Source organism: Dermacentor silvarum, chromosome 9 (assembly GCF_013339745.2).
Source record: "Dermacentor silvarum isolate Dsil-2018 chromosome 9, BIME_Dsil_1.4, whole genome shotgun sequence".
In the NCBI taxonomy this organism is placed as follows: domain Eukaryota; kingdom Metazoa; phylum Arthropoda; class Arachnida; order Ixodida; family Ixodidae; genus Dermacentor; species Dermacentor silvarum.
This window is the reverse complement of record NC_051162.1, coordinates 10,353,854-10,371,492: the sequence shown is the minus strand read 5'-3', so window position 1 is coordinate 10,371,492 and position 17,639 is coordinate 10,353,854. Positions and strand designations below refer to the sequence as shown.

General features: G+C 47.5%; 1 protein-coding gene across 2 annotated transcripts in view; it reads left to right on the top strand.

Annotated features, from left to right (window-relative positions):
• The window catches only part of LOC119465120 (ufm1-specific protease 1), a 67,335-nt gene that overhangs the window by 35,962 nt on the left and 13,734 nt on the right, over positions 1-17,639 (top strand). Inside the window, exon 5 of one of the 2 annotated variants that reach the window (XM_049655591.1) lies at positions 1,139-2,481. The exons of the other annotated variant lie outside the window; for it this stretch is intronic. Within the exon in view, the coding sequence (XP_049511548.1) occupies positions 1,139-1,158 (20 nt within the window). The 3' untranslated portion in view covers positions 1,159-2,481. Of the gene's footprint in view, positions 1-1,138; positions 2,482-17,639 lie in introns of those variants that run through there. 2 annotated transcript variants of the gene reach the window in all.

The following is a 17,639-nucleotide window of genomic DNA, read 5'->3' as shown; positions in this document are numbered from 1 at the left end:
GGACTTTAACGTGCACCTAAATTTAAGTAAACGGGCCTCGAGCATTTTCGCCTTCATCTAAAATGCGGCTGCCGCATTTCTTGCTTCATTTGTTGCGCATTTGTTGTTTCAGAATGCGGCCGCCACATTCGCGCCCAAAACCTCACAGAGTGTCAAGGCCTTGACAAACACCGTGACAGTTTTTTTCCATATGCAGACATGATTCGCCGTAAATTCCCAACCCAAACAGAAGCGCCCAGGAATGAAAGTGTGAAAGTAGCACCGGTTTCTTGAAATATGTCAGTGCGAAGCGGCGAGAGAAAAGGGTGGGTTAGTGGGGGGGGGGGGGGCAAAAAATTTCGGGGGGGGTTTGAACCCCCCCAACCCCCCCCTTGGCTACGCCACTGATTATTCTTTCTTTACTTCTTTTCCCTCCCGTGCACTTGTCTGCTTTATACGTGATGGGGTTGGCGGGCAGCAATTTGGCATTAATAAATCAAAATACATGCTTAACCCACATTACATATCCCATCGCCGTGAACACACATTAAAAGTAAGGCCAATAAAGTCAAGAACGAACTTGTTAAAATATTCTTTTTTCCCCAAAACCATCAATGAATGGAATGCTCTGCCTGAGGACACCGTTTCTAAAACATCAAATTCAGACTTTTACAGTGAACTGCTTGCCATGTGATCAGTTTGTGTGTTTTGATGGTATTTTTTTTTCTTGCGTTTGCTGGCCTACTATATATATTTATGAGAGTGTGTAAGTGCGTATGTGTGTTTATATATGTATATGTGCACATGTATGTGTATATATGTATATATAGTCCTTTTCTTTCTTTTTTCTTTCTTTTGATTTGGAGATAGTTATGCTGCCTGTACTGTATTATTCGTCACCGTGTTCTTTTTGTTATGTAACCTTAATTACTACTGTTTTGCATTTGTATTGTTTCCCCCCCACTGTAATGCTCTCTGAGCGAATGTGGGAATGAATAATAAATAATAAATAAATAAATAAATAAATAAATAAATAAGGCAGTTTCATCGGCATTAAATATGTCCTGCGGAGAATACTTCTCCATGTAGCCTTGAAGCACCTCGGAGTGCCAAACTGCATATGTTTCTACATTCACGGTCTTCGTTTCTCCCAACACAGCACGAAAAACAAGGTTGTAATGCTCGCGAAAACGGTGCAACCACCAATCTGAAGCAGCAAAGTCGTTTTAGCCCAGCTGCAGGGCAAAGTCCGCTGCCTTCGCCAGTGTGACGGGGCCTCTCCGTGGTATGTCCTGCGCATGCATTTCCTTAATCCAAATGAGAAGCGCTTTCTCGAGGTCGGGATGCTTTGTGGGCCGCAACCTCTTTCTTTCGCTGGCAACTTCTTCCTCAAAGGCACCATCAATAGCCCTCTTATATTTTATGTAAATGGATAGAGTGGTTTTTGGTATTGCGTGCTTCTGTGCAATTTCTTGCTTAGACGTGAGTCCGGCGTCCACTTCCTTCAGGATGTCACTTTTCCTTTATAGTGTTCTGGCGTGTTTCTTTAAGCGGGCACATGCCATCTTCAAGTTGCAGCTACACCACCAAAGTCCACCACGGCAAACATTAGCCGAGGCCTAACGATTAACACCACCACAAAGAATCGCGTTGGAAGGTGCTTCCGACGCTGAAAACTGAGGCGTACGATGCACGTCCGAGACGGAGACTGCAGAGACAAAGGTGTCAAACATACATTGGCGAAGGCTCCTATTCGTCGGTTCTCGAGTGCGGGCAAAGCTACGACGCACCTGATTCACTGTGTTTTTATGCTGGTCGCGTCATCTGTCACTCAACAGCTACACAAGATTTGCAAAGCCTCCGAGATCAGCATTTCAAAGAACCAAATCTTGGAGGTCACGTAGGAAGGAGAGGAGAGGAGGCAGCCGCCGCTGCCCTCTGGCCTCCGCGCCGTTTTGGTTTTACCTGATTTTACCTTCTCTCTCCGTTCTTCTCTTCGTTTCGGGTCAACGCAGCCTCGTGACTAGGCAGCCGCGCCCTATCCCGTGACTAGCCAAGCCGCCGGAACGGTGGCGCATAGTTCGAATCATCTGTGGCGTAACTTGCGTGCGAATTAACGGGCTTTTTTATACATAGGCTTGTATGGAGCTTGGCCGGACCAAATAGTACAGTTCGAATTATCCATAAATTCGAATTATTGAAGTTCGAATCAACGAGCTTGTACTGTATTCACTAATCCTGTGCACATCTGCATGAAGCAGAGTGCTTTAAGATGCACCCGTGTTAAGGAAGAATGCAGTCAAGCTGGCAACAGCTTGCGACAGATGGCTATGAAAAAGAAGCTGTTTTCTGAAGCAGGTGACGTGCTTGTTTTTTTTTTCACATAAATGAATAGCAACAAATGTGTAATGATGCATTGACAATCTTATTCACAGTATTGACATCACCTATTTAGTTATAGCTCGAGGATTAATTGCATCGCTATCTGCCATGTAGACAACTATTAACATTATAGCGTTAAGAGCCCTGTGTAGCAGAAAATGCAATGTCGGCGTGCCGTGAGCTAAAATTCCCATATATATTAAAGTATATGTATATGCCAGGCCTCGCTATATAACATGCAGTATATACGTGTTATATTGCCATATCATTCTATTACTAAAGTTGATCATACCTTGTCTTACATTCTTGTCAAAGTTATTCCTCCGAATTTCGAGAATGACAACCCACAAACAAATGTCGTGAAACAAAACACACCGACAGTGCATGCCTTTTATCTTAAATCTTCTCAGACTGAAATATTAAAAGTGCAAAACAATAACAGAAACGTGAAAACGGTGTAATTTTTTGGCGTGTCTGCGCACTACCTCCATGATCGGCCCACACAAGAGGCGGCGTTTCTGCGAGAAAGCTCGCCTTCGTACATAGCGTTCGCTGCCAGTGTTTCCTGGTAAACATTGTGGTTATATGAGCTGCAGTTGCCCTTAAGCATCCTCCAATATTTGTATGGGCATGCCAAATATGAAAGAATGCAGAATGGTGGCAAATGCAGTGGACAGTAACAAAAAAAGAAAACTCACTTTGTTTATTGGATAGTGCAAATTATCTGCACAGCACATACACAACATAAAGGTGTCGGAACAATAGAGAACAGTCAGCCTTTTAAAACACGAAACAATACTAGACAAGTTTCGAAAGCGCTCTTTGCTGTAGCGCCAGTTCTTCTTGCTGGTGCACTTTGCAGCTGCTACACATTCCTTAATAACAGTTGCTTCACCTTCAGGAATGTTCAAATTGTCGAGCTTGTCATCAAGGGACTCTTCCGACATTGTTGACAGTTTTTCCCGAAAGGGCATAAGCTGGGATGTCAAAGAGCCCACTTTCTTTCTCAGACTATCAACAGATCTCTTTTTGCATACTGTACTCTTCTAAAAATCATCACATCAGCCTTTTGATTGCTGGCCAATCGAAAATATTGCAGCGGCTGCTTTTGTTTTTCCTTGTCCAGCCTACGCTTCTACCGCTGTAGGAGGCGATGGTGCCACAGGTAACTGAGTCCGTTTTGGCGATGCTCGACAGGGCCTCGAGTATCCATCGATGACTCCTCGACGGCAGCAGTAGAGCTTGATGAATCTCCGTCAGTAAGGTGGCATTTCTTGGTGGGAAGGTAAACACGGTTCGCAGGCGGTTTTCTTTTCTTCACGGTCAGTCAAGTGGCTTGGGCAGCCTGGAAATATTGTTGAGAAGGCGTCTTCTGCCAAAGCAGCCCTCCTTGGCGCACATACAAGAACATGTCCTTTGTATAGCGCTTCCTACTATTTGGTGAAATATAGCGCATCAAGATGTTTTTCACAAACATAATCTGTTGCTTGCAACTCACGAACTCACGATCCTTTCGTGGAATAGCCAGTCGCCAAACTTTCAAGCGGTCCTCTTCCTTCGGAGCAGCTAAAAGGGGCGCCTTCTCCGTGCACAAATTGTAAGCAGAGTACATAACCCTTCTCGCCTGTCTCATATTCATTTGATCTACTACTTACTCCAAAAATCAGACTGACAAGTGCGATCAACAGTGATGAAACATAAGCACAAACCAAGAAAAAACTGACAGCAGTTGTCATCTGTGCAGCTTTGTAAACGACGCTGCCTCCATGGACGCAGCTCACGTGGTTAGGAATTGAAAGCCTCGCGGCATCTAGTGCGCGCTGGTGGAAAAAAAAGAGGCGGCGCTTCTTTTTCCGCATGGTGGCTGCGTGGCAGAGGCGGGGCATCATTTCACCTAGCCTATTCTAACACCATGGTGTGGGCTTTGTGCACATTGTTTGCTATAATAAATATTACATTCGCAGCATTTGCTGTGTGACAGATGCGACAGTTAGAATGCCTACGCAGCATGATCACATGCGTTGCATGCACAAGTGCAATATAACCCTCATCCTTCTAGGCCTTCTGCCGTGAGCAAGTGGCATATTTAAATAACTGAAGTTTTCAATGTAAGTTGTACCATAAAATACGCATAGTACAATGGAAACATGAGCTGGAGACACGATAGCTGTTGTATCGCCGCTGCCGCCATTGCTGACGCCGTTCGGCAAAGAATGGAGCATACATGCACTGAATGTGGCATACCGCAGCTTCAATGCTCAACAATGGCGCACGTCGCTCATGTGCAAGTGCCCAAATCATAGAGTGCAAGCACTCATTGCTGTTCTGCGTTTGGCCCCGTAGAGAGCGCTGAAGCAACTTTTTATCAGGAAGTCTCCGATATACAGGAAGCAGGGCCTTACAGACCTGAGGACGCAAGCTGCGGGGATGTTTTGGTGCAGGCTCGCCCCTAGCCTCTGCAGCGTTCGGCCGACACCAAGAGTTGGGCTCTGTTGGGCAAAAGGTGTGGCTGGCCACTGCATCACTTGAAGTGACGTGACAGTATGTGACCATCACGCAAGGCATCGTCATGCTTGTGCGTCTTCACGGCCCAGCTGAAGTAAGAACTCTATTAATGAGATCGCCCATAGGCCGGCCCTTTCCACTGAGGCTCTTCAAGCCAGGGCTTTTGCACTTGGCGACCAAATTGCACAGAGCAGATCCCATCCGCTTCTTTACGTCAACGCAGTCCTCTTTCTCAATGGGAATGTAGCCGTATACGTTGTCTTCTTGCAAATCATGTTTGGCTGTCTCCATCCAAAAGCACAGTTCTGTACCGGAGGTTCAGTTGCTCCCGGGACATCCTTAACAAGATGAGCGCAGCCTCTGCCTCCATCTTGCCGCTTTCGTTCCTGTGTTCTTCTGGCACAAATGGCTATCCTTCTACTTTTCATGAGACCTTCCTTCGGGCCTGATTCACACCCGGCACAGAAGTTACTGAGGACAACATAGTCCAAAACAAGCCCCTTGAAGAGCACAATAATGGTGTCAACACCGATGTGAGGTGAATGGTCACGAGTCATCCACGACCCATCGTACGACACCGCGATGTTGCCTGGATTGTTCAAGTGAAGTGCCGCGTAAAGTTTGCAAACCGAACACGCACACTCGCTCGTCAGTTTCTCGGCTGCGCAGGTAGCAGCGGGCATCAGCGTCCTCTTCGTGTACGTTACACATCATTTAGCGTGGTTTGCCTGTTTCAAGTAGTTTGCATAGTGTGCACGGCAAGCACGTTCGCGCTGAATGGATTTATTTTTGGGTCTCCATCGATGCATGGTGAACTTCACTGTCAAGTGCAATGGCAGCATGTAGAGCGAAGCGAAACAGCCAACGATACTGGCGACCCTCTGTCTAGGTCTCAGGTGGTGTCAGCCATTTGACGCAAAGCGCAGGGCAAAGCAAACTGCATCAGATGCACTCACCGCCACTGTGATACAGTGTGAAACTGCTTGCCGGGGTAACTTTTTTTTGTCGTCTCCTAATGCGCCCTAAAAATTTGTTAATGAAATTTCTTTTTCCTGGTGAACTGTCTGGAGGACGATTACCAATTCTGCAAATTTAACATAGCCCCTAAAATAAAAAATAAAAAGTTAATTAACATATTTAGTTAATTAGCAAACTAATTAAAGCAGTCTGCCTCTTACCTGGTGCCTGCCGTAGCCCCCAACATAGCCTCCAGGGCTGTGTTCTAAAGCAAGTTACCTTTTTTTAAAAATTTTTGGACCTAAAAAAATTGATGTAGAATCTCCTCGGGGAGTTATCTGAATTACAGTGTACTAGAAGGGGGAAGTGTGTCGTGCGGCGCCGGAAAGAGGGTCCTTCTTACGATGACCGCACTGCGCGCCACCAGAGGGCGTTACTGACCACAGGAGCGCTACGCTCGCCGCAGTGATACCTTGCGAGTGGTTTGCGTGGCTGATTTTTGTATCGTTCCGAGTTGTGCGCAAGTGTGGCTGTTTATGCAATTAATAACCACTGCAACGCCACCTAATCATGAAATCTAGCCCTTCCACACAGGCAGCAGCAGTTTTCTTGCTATAACGGCACTATACCCATCTTCTGGGCTTTCCGGTCTTGTAAGCGCTTTAGAAGAGTCATTTACCGTTTTCTTCAGTTCAAAGAAAACGAATGCAGAAAGCATGCAAGAATTTGCTATGTTCCTCCAAAGTGTTGACCTGCCAAAGTCAGGGTGTGACACACATCACAAAGAGTTGACACTTAGTATAGTGAAATTTTATGTACTTCATCGTTTTCGCGAAGCGCCCGATCACAATTTAGTGCTGTCATTCTCACCAGTCGAGCCTGTTCTTTTTTTTAAATTCAGGAATATTATTAAGCAGTGACATACCTTCAAGTGGTATTGGATGAATTTTAACACATTAACTCATAGAGCTTAAACATCTCTATTTAATGCATATGAGTGTCTGTGTTCGGTCATGCATGTTTTATATCTTTTATATTGCTTCACATGCTAAACAGTCGGGAAGCTTCAAGTGAATGCATCTGCGTGTTGCTTCTACTTTTGCGACTGGTCGCGCACAAGGAAAGCACCGACAGACAAACATAATTCTGAACTTTATTTCTAATTCAAAAAATTTTCCGCCCAGCTGCTCCTTTCGATTAAACCAAAATATCTTCACAACGAGACACAAACTTATTGAAAGAATAATATCGTGGTTTCCCACGTAGAAACCCAGAAATTATCGATTACTACTAACCCCACCTGTCAAGAAAGCTGCTCAATTACATCGCCTCAGCTTCAGGTGTTTCGCCTGTTGTCTCTTGGAGCTGCGCTCCTTGTTCAATGACTTAGCATAGAATCGAAAACGAAGAAGTACATAAAATTTCACTATACTCAGTGTCAGCTCTTTGTGATATGTGTCACACCCTGACTTTGGCAGGTCAACACTTTGGAGGAACATGGCAAAGTCTTGCATGCTTTCTGCGTTCATTTTCTTTGAACTGAAGAAAACGGTAAATGACTCTTCTAAAGCACTTACAAGACCGGAAAGCCCACAAGAGGGGTATAGCAGACCACCATAATCACAATGTCTAATGAAGTCAATATTGGTATTTGAATGGCCCTGCTCCTTGCTTATTGTCAAGAGCCCATTACATGTACTACAAGCGGTTTTTCTGGCAACTTTCCTAGCCACATAGCCTGCAACATAATGTATTAGGCGGCTTGAGCTGTGGTGAGTGAAACACCTGCTATGATCTTCAGGTGGAAGAAAATCCAAAACAGCTTCAACGTTACCGAGCTTCCTATCATCAACAAGGCAGTCAAGTGCATTTATGGGGTTTGGCTTATCCTGGCTTGACCTGACATTGCAATGTCCAACTAGTGAATTGATCACTTCAGGGCTGCAGTTTCCTGTCTTTGGTGGCTGTGCTACACCATAAAAGGCCAGTGCATTCACAGTGACCAAGAATTGGGTAGGTGTCGGGTGATCGTTGCAGCCGTTGCATTGTCGCACAATCCCAAACAAGTTTTCCAACTTGTCCTGACTCAGCCTACAGGTTAGAAGATAACGGAAACTGCACTGTGAGCTAAGGTACTTGGCAATGTCCAGAGTTCAGCGAAGGGTAACCCGCAGGCCCTCGGCAGTGCTGTTGCTCAAAAATCCGTATTTGGAGCTATGAGAGTGCGACTCCCACTCGTTAAGAAACGCTAGAAACTCCCTTAAAAAGCCAGCTTCAGGAGATTCTGGTCTGAACGCTGTTGCTGGCACACGCGACGTATTTATTTTGATTAGTTTTGAAAACCTCAAAATGAAAGCTTCTGTCACATTTCCCGGGTCATAGAGTCTTTCAATTTGTTTTCGGTAGAAAAACAGTCCTTTAAGTACCTCATCACTAAAAAGGAGGAGTACTGGCCCTACTCTTTGTTTCTCAAAACCGTTGGGAAAAAGATGCAGCCTGCTAACATGTGGCATAACTTTCAAGGTTACACTTTCATTATCTAATTTCCATGCTTCCTTGATGTAATCAGCATGGACTCGTCCCGCGGGGGTGTTAAACCCAGTGTCTAGAAAAGCATTTCTAACATTCTTAAGCAGGTGCGGGAAGTCAAAAAAATGCAGGGCGCGGGTGTCATCCACAGGATGAGTGCACTTGGACTTGGTGCTTGAGGCAGATCCTGTATTTCAAGATAAAATTGGAAAGAGTGTGATTCACGGAGCTTAAAAGGAGGGAATGATTTAACTGTACAGTGGGGTATCAAAACCAGAAGTAGATAAAAAATATTTAGTACTTTTCATGACAAGCAAGCACCCTACTTGAAAGTCAGCGAATCTTACCTTGTACGCCAAAAATCCTCCACATACTACGGTTACAACTTGCACCATCATAAGTCACTCCGTCAACATGCAGCCCCGCATTTTCACAGAGTAACGTAGACTCGAGGAAGACCTTTGCAAGAATGTTGGCTTTTACGTTGCTCTTGGCCGCAAATATGCCAAGAATTTACATCCATTTACCTGAAAAAGAGAAGCATGATTGTTATACTATTATACATTTCGCAACATAATCCACAAGAAGCAATAACACTATGGCTCGATACGGCAAATTTTAAGAGAGCCCTCATGCTCGAGCTTTTACCGAACTCCATACCTGTGAAAGGCTGAAATACTATGACTAGCCCATGATCTGCAAGCTCTTTTTCGGAGACTTCAGTCTCGAATTGACCCAGGATCAACAAATCCTTCTATGGAGCCTGAAAGAGGTAAAGATGCAAGTCGAGATGAATGAACACTCAGAAACAGCACATACGGTGAAACACACGGGCCATTCAATTAAAAATAATGAAACAGTTTAACTGTTCACACCAAGTAGCGCACCCAGAATCTCTGCCAGGGGGGGGGTTGACAGTTTGCCAATACCATCTAAACAGCACTAATTTCGATTCCTTCACGGGAAATTGTCAAGAAAATGCGCTTTTTGCGAGTGTGCAGACGATTGCGCGTCTTACATCTTAGTTGCAGTACTCAAATGCGCAAGGAAAGAAAAGGGGTTAAACAAAAGGGGGGGGGGTTAAGTCGGCCTCGGGGGGTGTTACAACCCCCGAATCCCCCCCCCCCGTCGGTGCGCCACTGGTTCACACTTACCAGAAGGCTTGACATCAATGTGTTCAGACAGCTTCATTTCGTCGAATACTATCATGCCATGTCGACTGTGCTCGTCCATGTCCTTAGTTTTTTCTTGAAGACCTTTGAAAACACTTGGGTTAAAACCAAAGTCGCTCTGGAAGTGCTGTATTGCCCTTTTTAGACAAGTGCCGCCTGGTAAAGCCAGAATGTCGTGCTTTCTCATGTGTTCGTACAGCTTAGGGCTTCGCATGCACATCAGCACGCACTCAAGAAGCCATTCATTTTCATACCTCATTCCTTTTCTTGACTTTCTCTGTGCTGCTTCAAAACACGCCTTGACAGCTGCTCGCTGCTTCTCAGGAAGGCCTCTAATTCTTTCAGCTACCGCTTCTTCAGATAACTGCTAATTTTTTGCTTTCATATGCCTCAAGCTAATTCTTGCATTGCTAAGCTTGGCTTTCGTTCTCCGTAGGTTACGCTGTATATTACGAGGACTTTGTTTCGCAGATACCTTCTGACGGCGTTTTCTGGAAAGCTGGTTGAGTATCAGCTTTCTCTGATATTTACAGTGAACACAAGCACCGAGGTCATCTGCTACGACAAGCGTGCAGTTCTTCAAAAAGAACATCCCATTAACCGACGGGCATTTGCGAGCTAAAGGCTCCAATCCCACGCCAGGGCACAAAGTCAACTTGCTTACATTGTTGATCAGTAACTCTGCCTCCTCTCGTGCTACGAGTTCCTCTTTGCACCACCTTTTTCTTCGGCGGTTGCAGCACTTTCACCAGCTTGCTTCTTAATCTGAATGAGTCTCTTCAATGCTACCTTGCTATGCTCGACAGCGTCGGCTTCTAACGCAGCATAAAGAAATGAGTCCCCAACACACGGCCGGAAAATTTCCGACCACGCACTTGGAATGGTGAGCTTTGAAAATGACAGTCCTTGGCATTCATGTTCAGGAGCTTTATCAATTGCACTGTCTCGGCCAACATCGTTCGATAATCTTTGACATTCCTGTTCAGGAATATTATCAACTGAACTTTCTCGGTCAACGTCGTTAGATGCAACTTCTGACAATGTGTTGCTCTCTCGTCTTCGCTTCGGTTTGGGGAGAACCTGATCGCTAAGTTTGTGATCCTTCCGTTTTTTCGGCAGCGACGTTGAAAAATACTTGGGAGCATCCGGGAAAATAGTTGGAATGGCATCCTTTGATAAGAGTGGTCGATCTCGGGGGATCTCAATGATCTTACCGTTGATTGTCGTCTGAAAAGTTTGCTATATGAACCTTGTTACGAAGTGCCGCTCACAAACAATGCTGCTCTCGTCGAGGACTCGATCACCTCTCTTGATGTTCCGTGACCATTCTTCCCGGCGATCAGCTTCAAGCGGCACCCGAAACAAGGAGCGCGCCTCCTTACACGAGCGATAGCCGCTGTTACAATTTGGCACAAAACAGAAGCCGTCTCGCTTGTCCCGCCGTCTCCCTGTCATTTTTTTTTTCATTCTCGTAGACAAGCGCAGAGACCACCGCCACTTCTTCACTCAACTACAGTACAATGTGGCGAGAAGTACCGGCGACGAGGCACAGGTCACGCGTAAACAGCACAAGCTGGCAATGCAACACGTGCTAACACACACGCTCCTCTGGCTCGCAGCGCCCCTAGCGCCCCCAAGCTGTACCAAAGCTGCTTCCTCGCTGCGGGGGTAGCGGGGGCCCCCTCGCCTCCATTGTAACGCGCCGCGCATGGCACACTTCCCCTTCTAGTACACAGTATCTGAATGATGTGTAAGCATTTAGTAGTAACGACGTGGTGTTGAGTGCCCACACTCAACACTGCTGGTAATCCTAGCACTGCTCAGCGGCTGCAGTCGTCTTGGCGTCTTTGCAGTAAATATCCGACAGCGCTGCGGTGACACAAACTGCTGTGGAAGGCGGTGCAACGTGAACTGAGACTGGCGTTTTGCACTTCCAAGAGGCTCATGGCCGAGGTGGTTTGAGGAAATTGTGACAACTGTATGGTCATTCTACCTGCATGTGTGGACCGCCCCGTGACACTTGTAGTGGAAAGATCCTCTTTCCTCTCTCCTGACGGCTTTCAAGCTCTTCAGCAGCCAACCACCGGTTCTTGTATCTCGTACAGTCCCTGTCGCTCGAATTCCCTGGTCAACCAGTTTCGTCAGGAGACCGTGTGAAGTGAAAAAGTTGTGAAAGTAGACTTCGTGCTGTTCAGGGGCGGGCACGACAGATGCCTTATTGCCAAAAACCCTCAGCCCGAGAGGCGCCTTCTCGTCCTTCTCGTTTCTCCCGCAATATATTTCCATTGCATAGGGTTACCCATTCGAAGAGCACATCATCCATATCTTATACCCAAATCGAATAGGTTTACCGCGAATGGACATTTTGCACGAGTGGTGGCCATAATAGGGCACCATGGACTCGTCGATCCTGAGGCTTTCGTGGAACACTCGAAACTGGTGGAAACATTTTGAGATTTCGTCGTAAAATGGCTGAATCTTGCCCATCTTCTCGCCTGCTTTCAACTGAGTGTTGTCCACAACATGAAAAAACCTTTTCAGCTGCCAGAACCTATTTCGGGCCATCACTGTCGCGGCTAGAGGCACACAGAGGTCTTCTGCGGTGATCCAATATGACTCCTCAGATGGAACGGAGTGATATCTGTTGAAAAGTTAGAGATCGAAAAACTGACCTATGTCTGCTCCTGTGACGTCCACCTCCTCCCCGTTTTGGAACGCGTACCTTGCAGTCAGTTCAGTGTCACCTTCTACTCGCTTGGGAGCCGGAGAGTTGTGTACATGCGCTACTCTCGATGGAGGAGAGACGACTGGCAGCACAGCAAACAAAGATTTAATATGTACAAGGACGATAAAAGCACGCGGCACACAAAACTCAAACCATAACTCAACCAAAAATACTCAATAGAAAACATAAACCTCTGACTAAATACAAAGCGATCAAAAGCACTACCTCGGTCACGGAGCCTAACTCCGCCTTAGTGTCTCTAAGTCAGTCCTAGCCCTGACTCGACAAAGTCTGACCACCCTGGCCCCGGCCTAATTGCGTCTCAATATGGAAGTGCGGGTTCTTACAGACCGGCGGTTCGAAGTTCCTGTTGAGTCCACGTCGATCTCATCCGAAGCTTTGTGGGTGCCGTAAGTGCCGACGCCTCGCGGTTCCATCGACCTGGCCGAGTACGTGGCTGGAGCTCTGGTAGCCGCCGCTGACGTGTCACTCGCCGGGTTAGGCCTTGCATCTTGTTTGTTCGGGTTGTCGCTGATGCCGTAAATTGCCGACGACTCGCGGTTCCGTTGACCTGGCCGAGTGCGTAGCTGGAGCTCCGGTAGCCGCCGCTGACGTGTCACTTGCCTAATGAAGTGTTCTTCGCCCTCCGACGATCTGCGAGGCGGCCTGGTGCCCCGGTGATTATCGGTTGAACGGGCTTGGCCGAGGAAGAGGGATTCTAGAGAAGAAGACCGGAACCACTGTGAGCAGCAGTGGCCGGTCCCAGGAGCTTCGTCCGGACGTCTCCGACGACTACAGCTGCACCTGGGCCTTGCCAGCCTCACGACTTCGTGGTCGGGTCCTCCGCTCTCCCGTTGTCAGAGCATGGCTGACGAGGCGACCTTCCAGCTCAAAAGCCACGTCGATAATGCTGTTCCGTCGCTTCTCCCTCGCGGATTACGCCTCGGTTCGCGTGCCTCGAGCGCTCCCGCCGTTCGAAACACTCCGCGAACTTCGTCGTCGTCTTTTCTCGCCACGGGCGACCTCTTACATGTGACATTCAGCCAGTGAACCAAGATATTCCGGAGAATTAATTTTGCGGAACAGCATAAATGGGCTCATGTTCGCTAGCTCAGGAAAGGCTTCGTAGCAACAATGGAGGGTTCTGTCTGGGAAGTTTTGTTCAACTTAGCATGGTCACCCCATACTGCGCTAAGGGAGCGCTTTGGGGTTTTTGTTTTTCCACCCTTATTTGAAGATTTGCGCCCTTTTCTAGTAGTCGACTGCCTCAGCGCTTGTTTCTTTCGTCGTGGCTCAGGACTTGAACATGCAGTAGGTGAATCCACGTCTTCATCGCAGCACTGCGTAACTTCCACGTGCCCGCAAACATCATCGGGAACAACTTCAGAAAAGTCATTTTCGTTCACGTGCTCCTCATCAGTAATATCGCCATCTTCATCAGACGGCAATTGGCATATAGATGGACCTTCGGGATGAAGGAAAAGGCAATTGCAGCCTCCAGTGTGATGAAGCATTGTGCCATGACCGACGAGAGTTATTAATTTGAGAAGTGTAGTACAGTAGAACCTCGCTGTTACGTTTTTCACGGGACCGTAAAAAAAAACGTAAGAGCCAGGAAACGTAAGAGCCGAGAAAAGGGAAAAATTGAAAAATGAGAGCAGTGGTGATCGGCACACAATTTTATTTCAGTGCTAGTGCTTGAAAAAATTGTGAAGTGTTGCCTGGCACATTTTCTTACGCCCCAGCAGCACGAGGCGTTTTTCGAGAAGCTGCAGTGCCGTGTGGCACTCGACATCATCGCTTCAGCTCACGCACCTTCTGAGCAAATCTAGTGCCGTTACGGCCGATGAGGAGGTTGGATCCGGCAGCTGCTCCCTTTCCCCTCCTCCTCAACTTTGTCTTCACTGCTGCACACATCGGTACACTCGGCCACGATTTTGTCCACAGATAAAACCTTGGAGGTGACAACGGCGTCATCAATAGAAACATAATCACTGTACGCGATTCCGTCACCAACAGTTTGCATCGCTGTGCAGAGTTCGTCGCAGTCGGCGAAGGCTTCATCTCCAACGGCTTCTTCGGTGCCGTCTGCACGCGTGCTGAAGCACTGCCCGAAGTAGTGTTGAACCGCACTCCACGCCGAAGCTAAATAGTGCATGGCATCTATGATTGTGATGCCTGTCAGCTGCTTGCCACGCAGCATTGCCAGAGATCGCTTTACAATGCATTTCTGGTAGAAGTACTTTATGTTTTTGATTATGCCAGCGTCCAAGTGCTGAAGGTAACTTGTGGTGTTGGCGGGGAGAAAAACCACCTTGATATTTCGTAGCGACTTGGTGTCATTCGGATGCGTGAAGCAGTTGTCGAGAAAAAGAATTATTTTTCTGTCCTGGCAGCCCATCTTCCGAGTCCATATAAGCCAAAAACTCTTCAAAAAGCGAGCATGTCATCCAGGCCTTGCTATTGTTCCTGTAGCGGCTGGGCAGGTGGCGAATATTCTTAAAGCAGCGTGGGTTCCGAAATTTGCCGATAACCCAGGGTTTCATCAATTCGGAGCCATCCGAGTTGCAGCACAGCAGCACTGTTAAGCGTTCCTTGCTGCATTTTCCTCCGTGGCAAGCCTCACCTTTTAGGCTCAGTGTCTTGGATGGCTGCACCTTGAAGAAAAGGCCTGCTTCATCGGCATTAAAGATATCCCTGGGTGCGTAGCCGCTGATAACGGACGCCACGGTCTCTTTCCAGGTGTCAATGGTCGCTGTGTCGACGCTTGCAGCCTCTCCGTTGGCCGTCCGGTAGCGTATTCCATGCCTGCTTTTGAAGCGGTCGATCCATCCGTTTGACGCAGAAAAACTGTCGATGCCCAGCTTGTCGGCAATCTCAATTGCTTTTTCTTGCAATTATCGCCCTATATCTATCACATGTTCTGCATGAAGAATATTAGAGCATATACAGTAAAAGCTCGATGATACGATCACGGCTAATACGAATTTCCGGATGATACGAATTTTTCTGTGGTCCCGGCCGAGCCCAATTACTTTACAACGTGCTAGAGATCGATTGTTACGAATCGATTTTCAGCCTGCGTCGGTTGATACGAATAAACGCCGCCCCATCAATGGCCGCGAAAGAGAACAGCGCGCAGTCACGCGCTTTCTCTCCTTCTCTTTTGGTGCGGAGGCGCAGCGCCGGACAGCGCGGACTCCGCGACTGGGCGCGAAGAGTTTGAAGCGGTGGCGCTTTTGGTGCTTTTGTACTTCTCCTCCTTTTCTGCGAGCCGTCAGATGGAGTGGCTGCTGCGCTTCGGGCCACGTTCTTCGTGTTTGCGCCATTTTGCCTAGTCGCAGCGAGCTATGTCTCGCAAGCGGAAAGCACTCTCCTTTAAAGAGAAATTAGACATTCTTCGAAAGGTCGATGAGGATCCCAAGAGGAAGCGGACGGATTTGGCTAAGGAGCTAGGCCTCGCAACGTCAACACTGAGCACAATTGTTGCACAGCGAGACTATCATGAAAAAGTACAGCAGATCCACGAGGTGAATGATGATGAGATTGGGCGAAGCTCCTGGAAGTAATCATCGGTAAAACCGTGAAAGTTCTTCCGTTAATTCGCCCGATAAAATTGACGTGAAACGATTGATTAAATGTTTTATCAAACTTTTATTGCTGGTTTCCGTTGTCCTTTCATTATGACCGCTTTGTGGTCGGTGAAATGTAAGCTAAGTGGTTCTTGCACTGGTTGCAGATGAAAGTTGGCAAACACGATGTCGATGCAGGTGCCTCTGATGGTGGTTGGGTTGGGGTTTTCAAAGGAGATGCATTTGAGTCCGTACTTTTCTGACATGTGATGCATCAAGCATTGTTTGTTGGGGTCTGTAATGTCAACGTTGAAGTCACCGACGAGCATGAAAGGTTTCGACTTGTCGTATATACGCATGTCTTGATCGATGATCCATTTGACGTCTTCGATGGAAACATTTGGTGCCAGGTACATTGTCAAGACGGTGATGCCACCATAGTCGATTGCAGCACTTTCTCCATCGTCGCTCTCCGTGAAGAGTGCTAGTTCAATGTTCCGGGCCTCTTCGGCTTGCTTTACGTAAACTGCAACACCACCGGCAGGTCGTACCGAGTCATGCATGCATACGACTGGTGCATAGCCCTTGATGTAGGGTCGTTTGGCGTTCCAGGTCTCGGTAAAGCAGAGCATGTCGACTTCGGTTAGGATGGGATCCCGTTCCACATCGTCCATATGCGCATTGAGAGAACGGACATTGAGGAGGGCAAACGTGAACTCGTTGACGTGATCGACGTCTTCTTTCAGGGCTTGACGGTACCGCTGCGTGACGGTAGGTAGCCGGTGCTGATCGAGCCGCTGGAATTCGTTTGCCATGGCCCTGTCCTCGTTGCTCGCCTTGTGGTAGAACTTGTGGTCTCCTTTTGCGTTCGTGAGGTAGAGGTTATTTATACTCATGCACCTGGTGAGCGCGACGTAAACTAATTTCTGTGGGTGTGTCTTACTGTATTCGTAGACAATGGATGCGTAGGTGGCGCCTTGTGATTTATGTACAGTGATTGCACTAGCTTGTACTAATGGGAATTGCTTTCTCTTGCAAGAGACGCCGGTTTTACGATCCAAAGTGAGTGTCGTAACTCGAGGTTCTATGGGAACCCAGGCGTTATCGAAGACGTGCCCGCTTCGTTTGGCTTCGTTAACGGCGTGCTTGGATCGCAGACGAGTAAGCCTACCGGTCGTCTCCACATCGGCAAAGTGCAACCACAGGCGTCTCTGAAAGTCACTACCCGGACTTTTCTCGCACACCTTGAGAATGCCTACGGCTTCGTTCACGAGACCGTCGAGGACGTCGATGTTGGTGGTGATCATGTATGGTTTGTCTATGACAATGAGAATTTCGTGAGGGAGGTTGGCAAACTCGGTGTGCGACATTTTCTCTACCTTTGCCATTGCTTTACGTAACGCGTCTTGGTTGGCATACCCCAGGTACACGTCTTCCGAGCGCAGCGTAACGATATCTCGTGCTGCTCGCTGTGCAACGGACGTATTAAATTTATTGACCTCCTCGTTCAAGTAGAAGATTCGTATGGCAGATGGTGCCTGCGTCAAAGCCTCCTCCTCGGTGACGAACCGACTTTCTAGCAATTTGACTTCGTCGTCCAGCAGTGCCTTGCCATCTCCGATCTTCGTAAGAAGAGCAGAGAAGGAGGCATCGGCCTGCCGGACGACTTGTACCAATGGAAAGTATTCGAGGTAGTGCCATTTGACAGTGGTTCCCATGAGACCTCCGCTTTCTCTACATCGCTTGTAGACTTCGTTCGCACGTACCGGAGGCAGTTGACGTAAGTCCCCACACATTACGATGTCGAGTCCTCCGAAA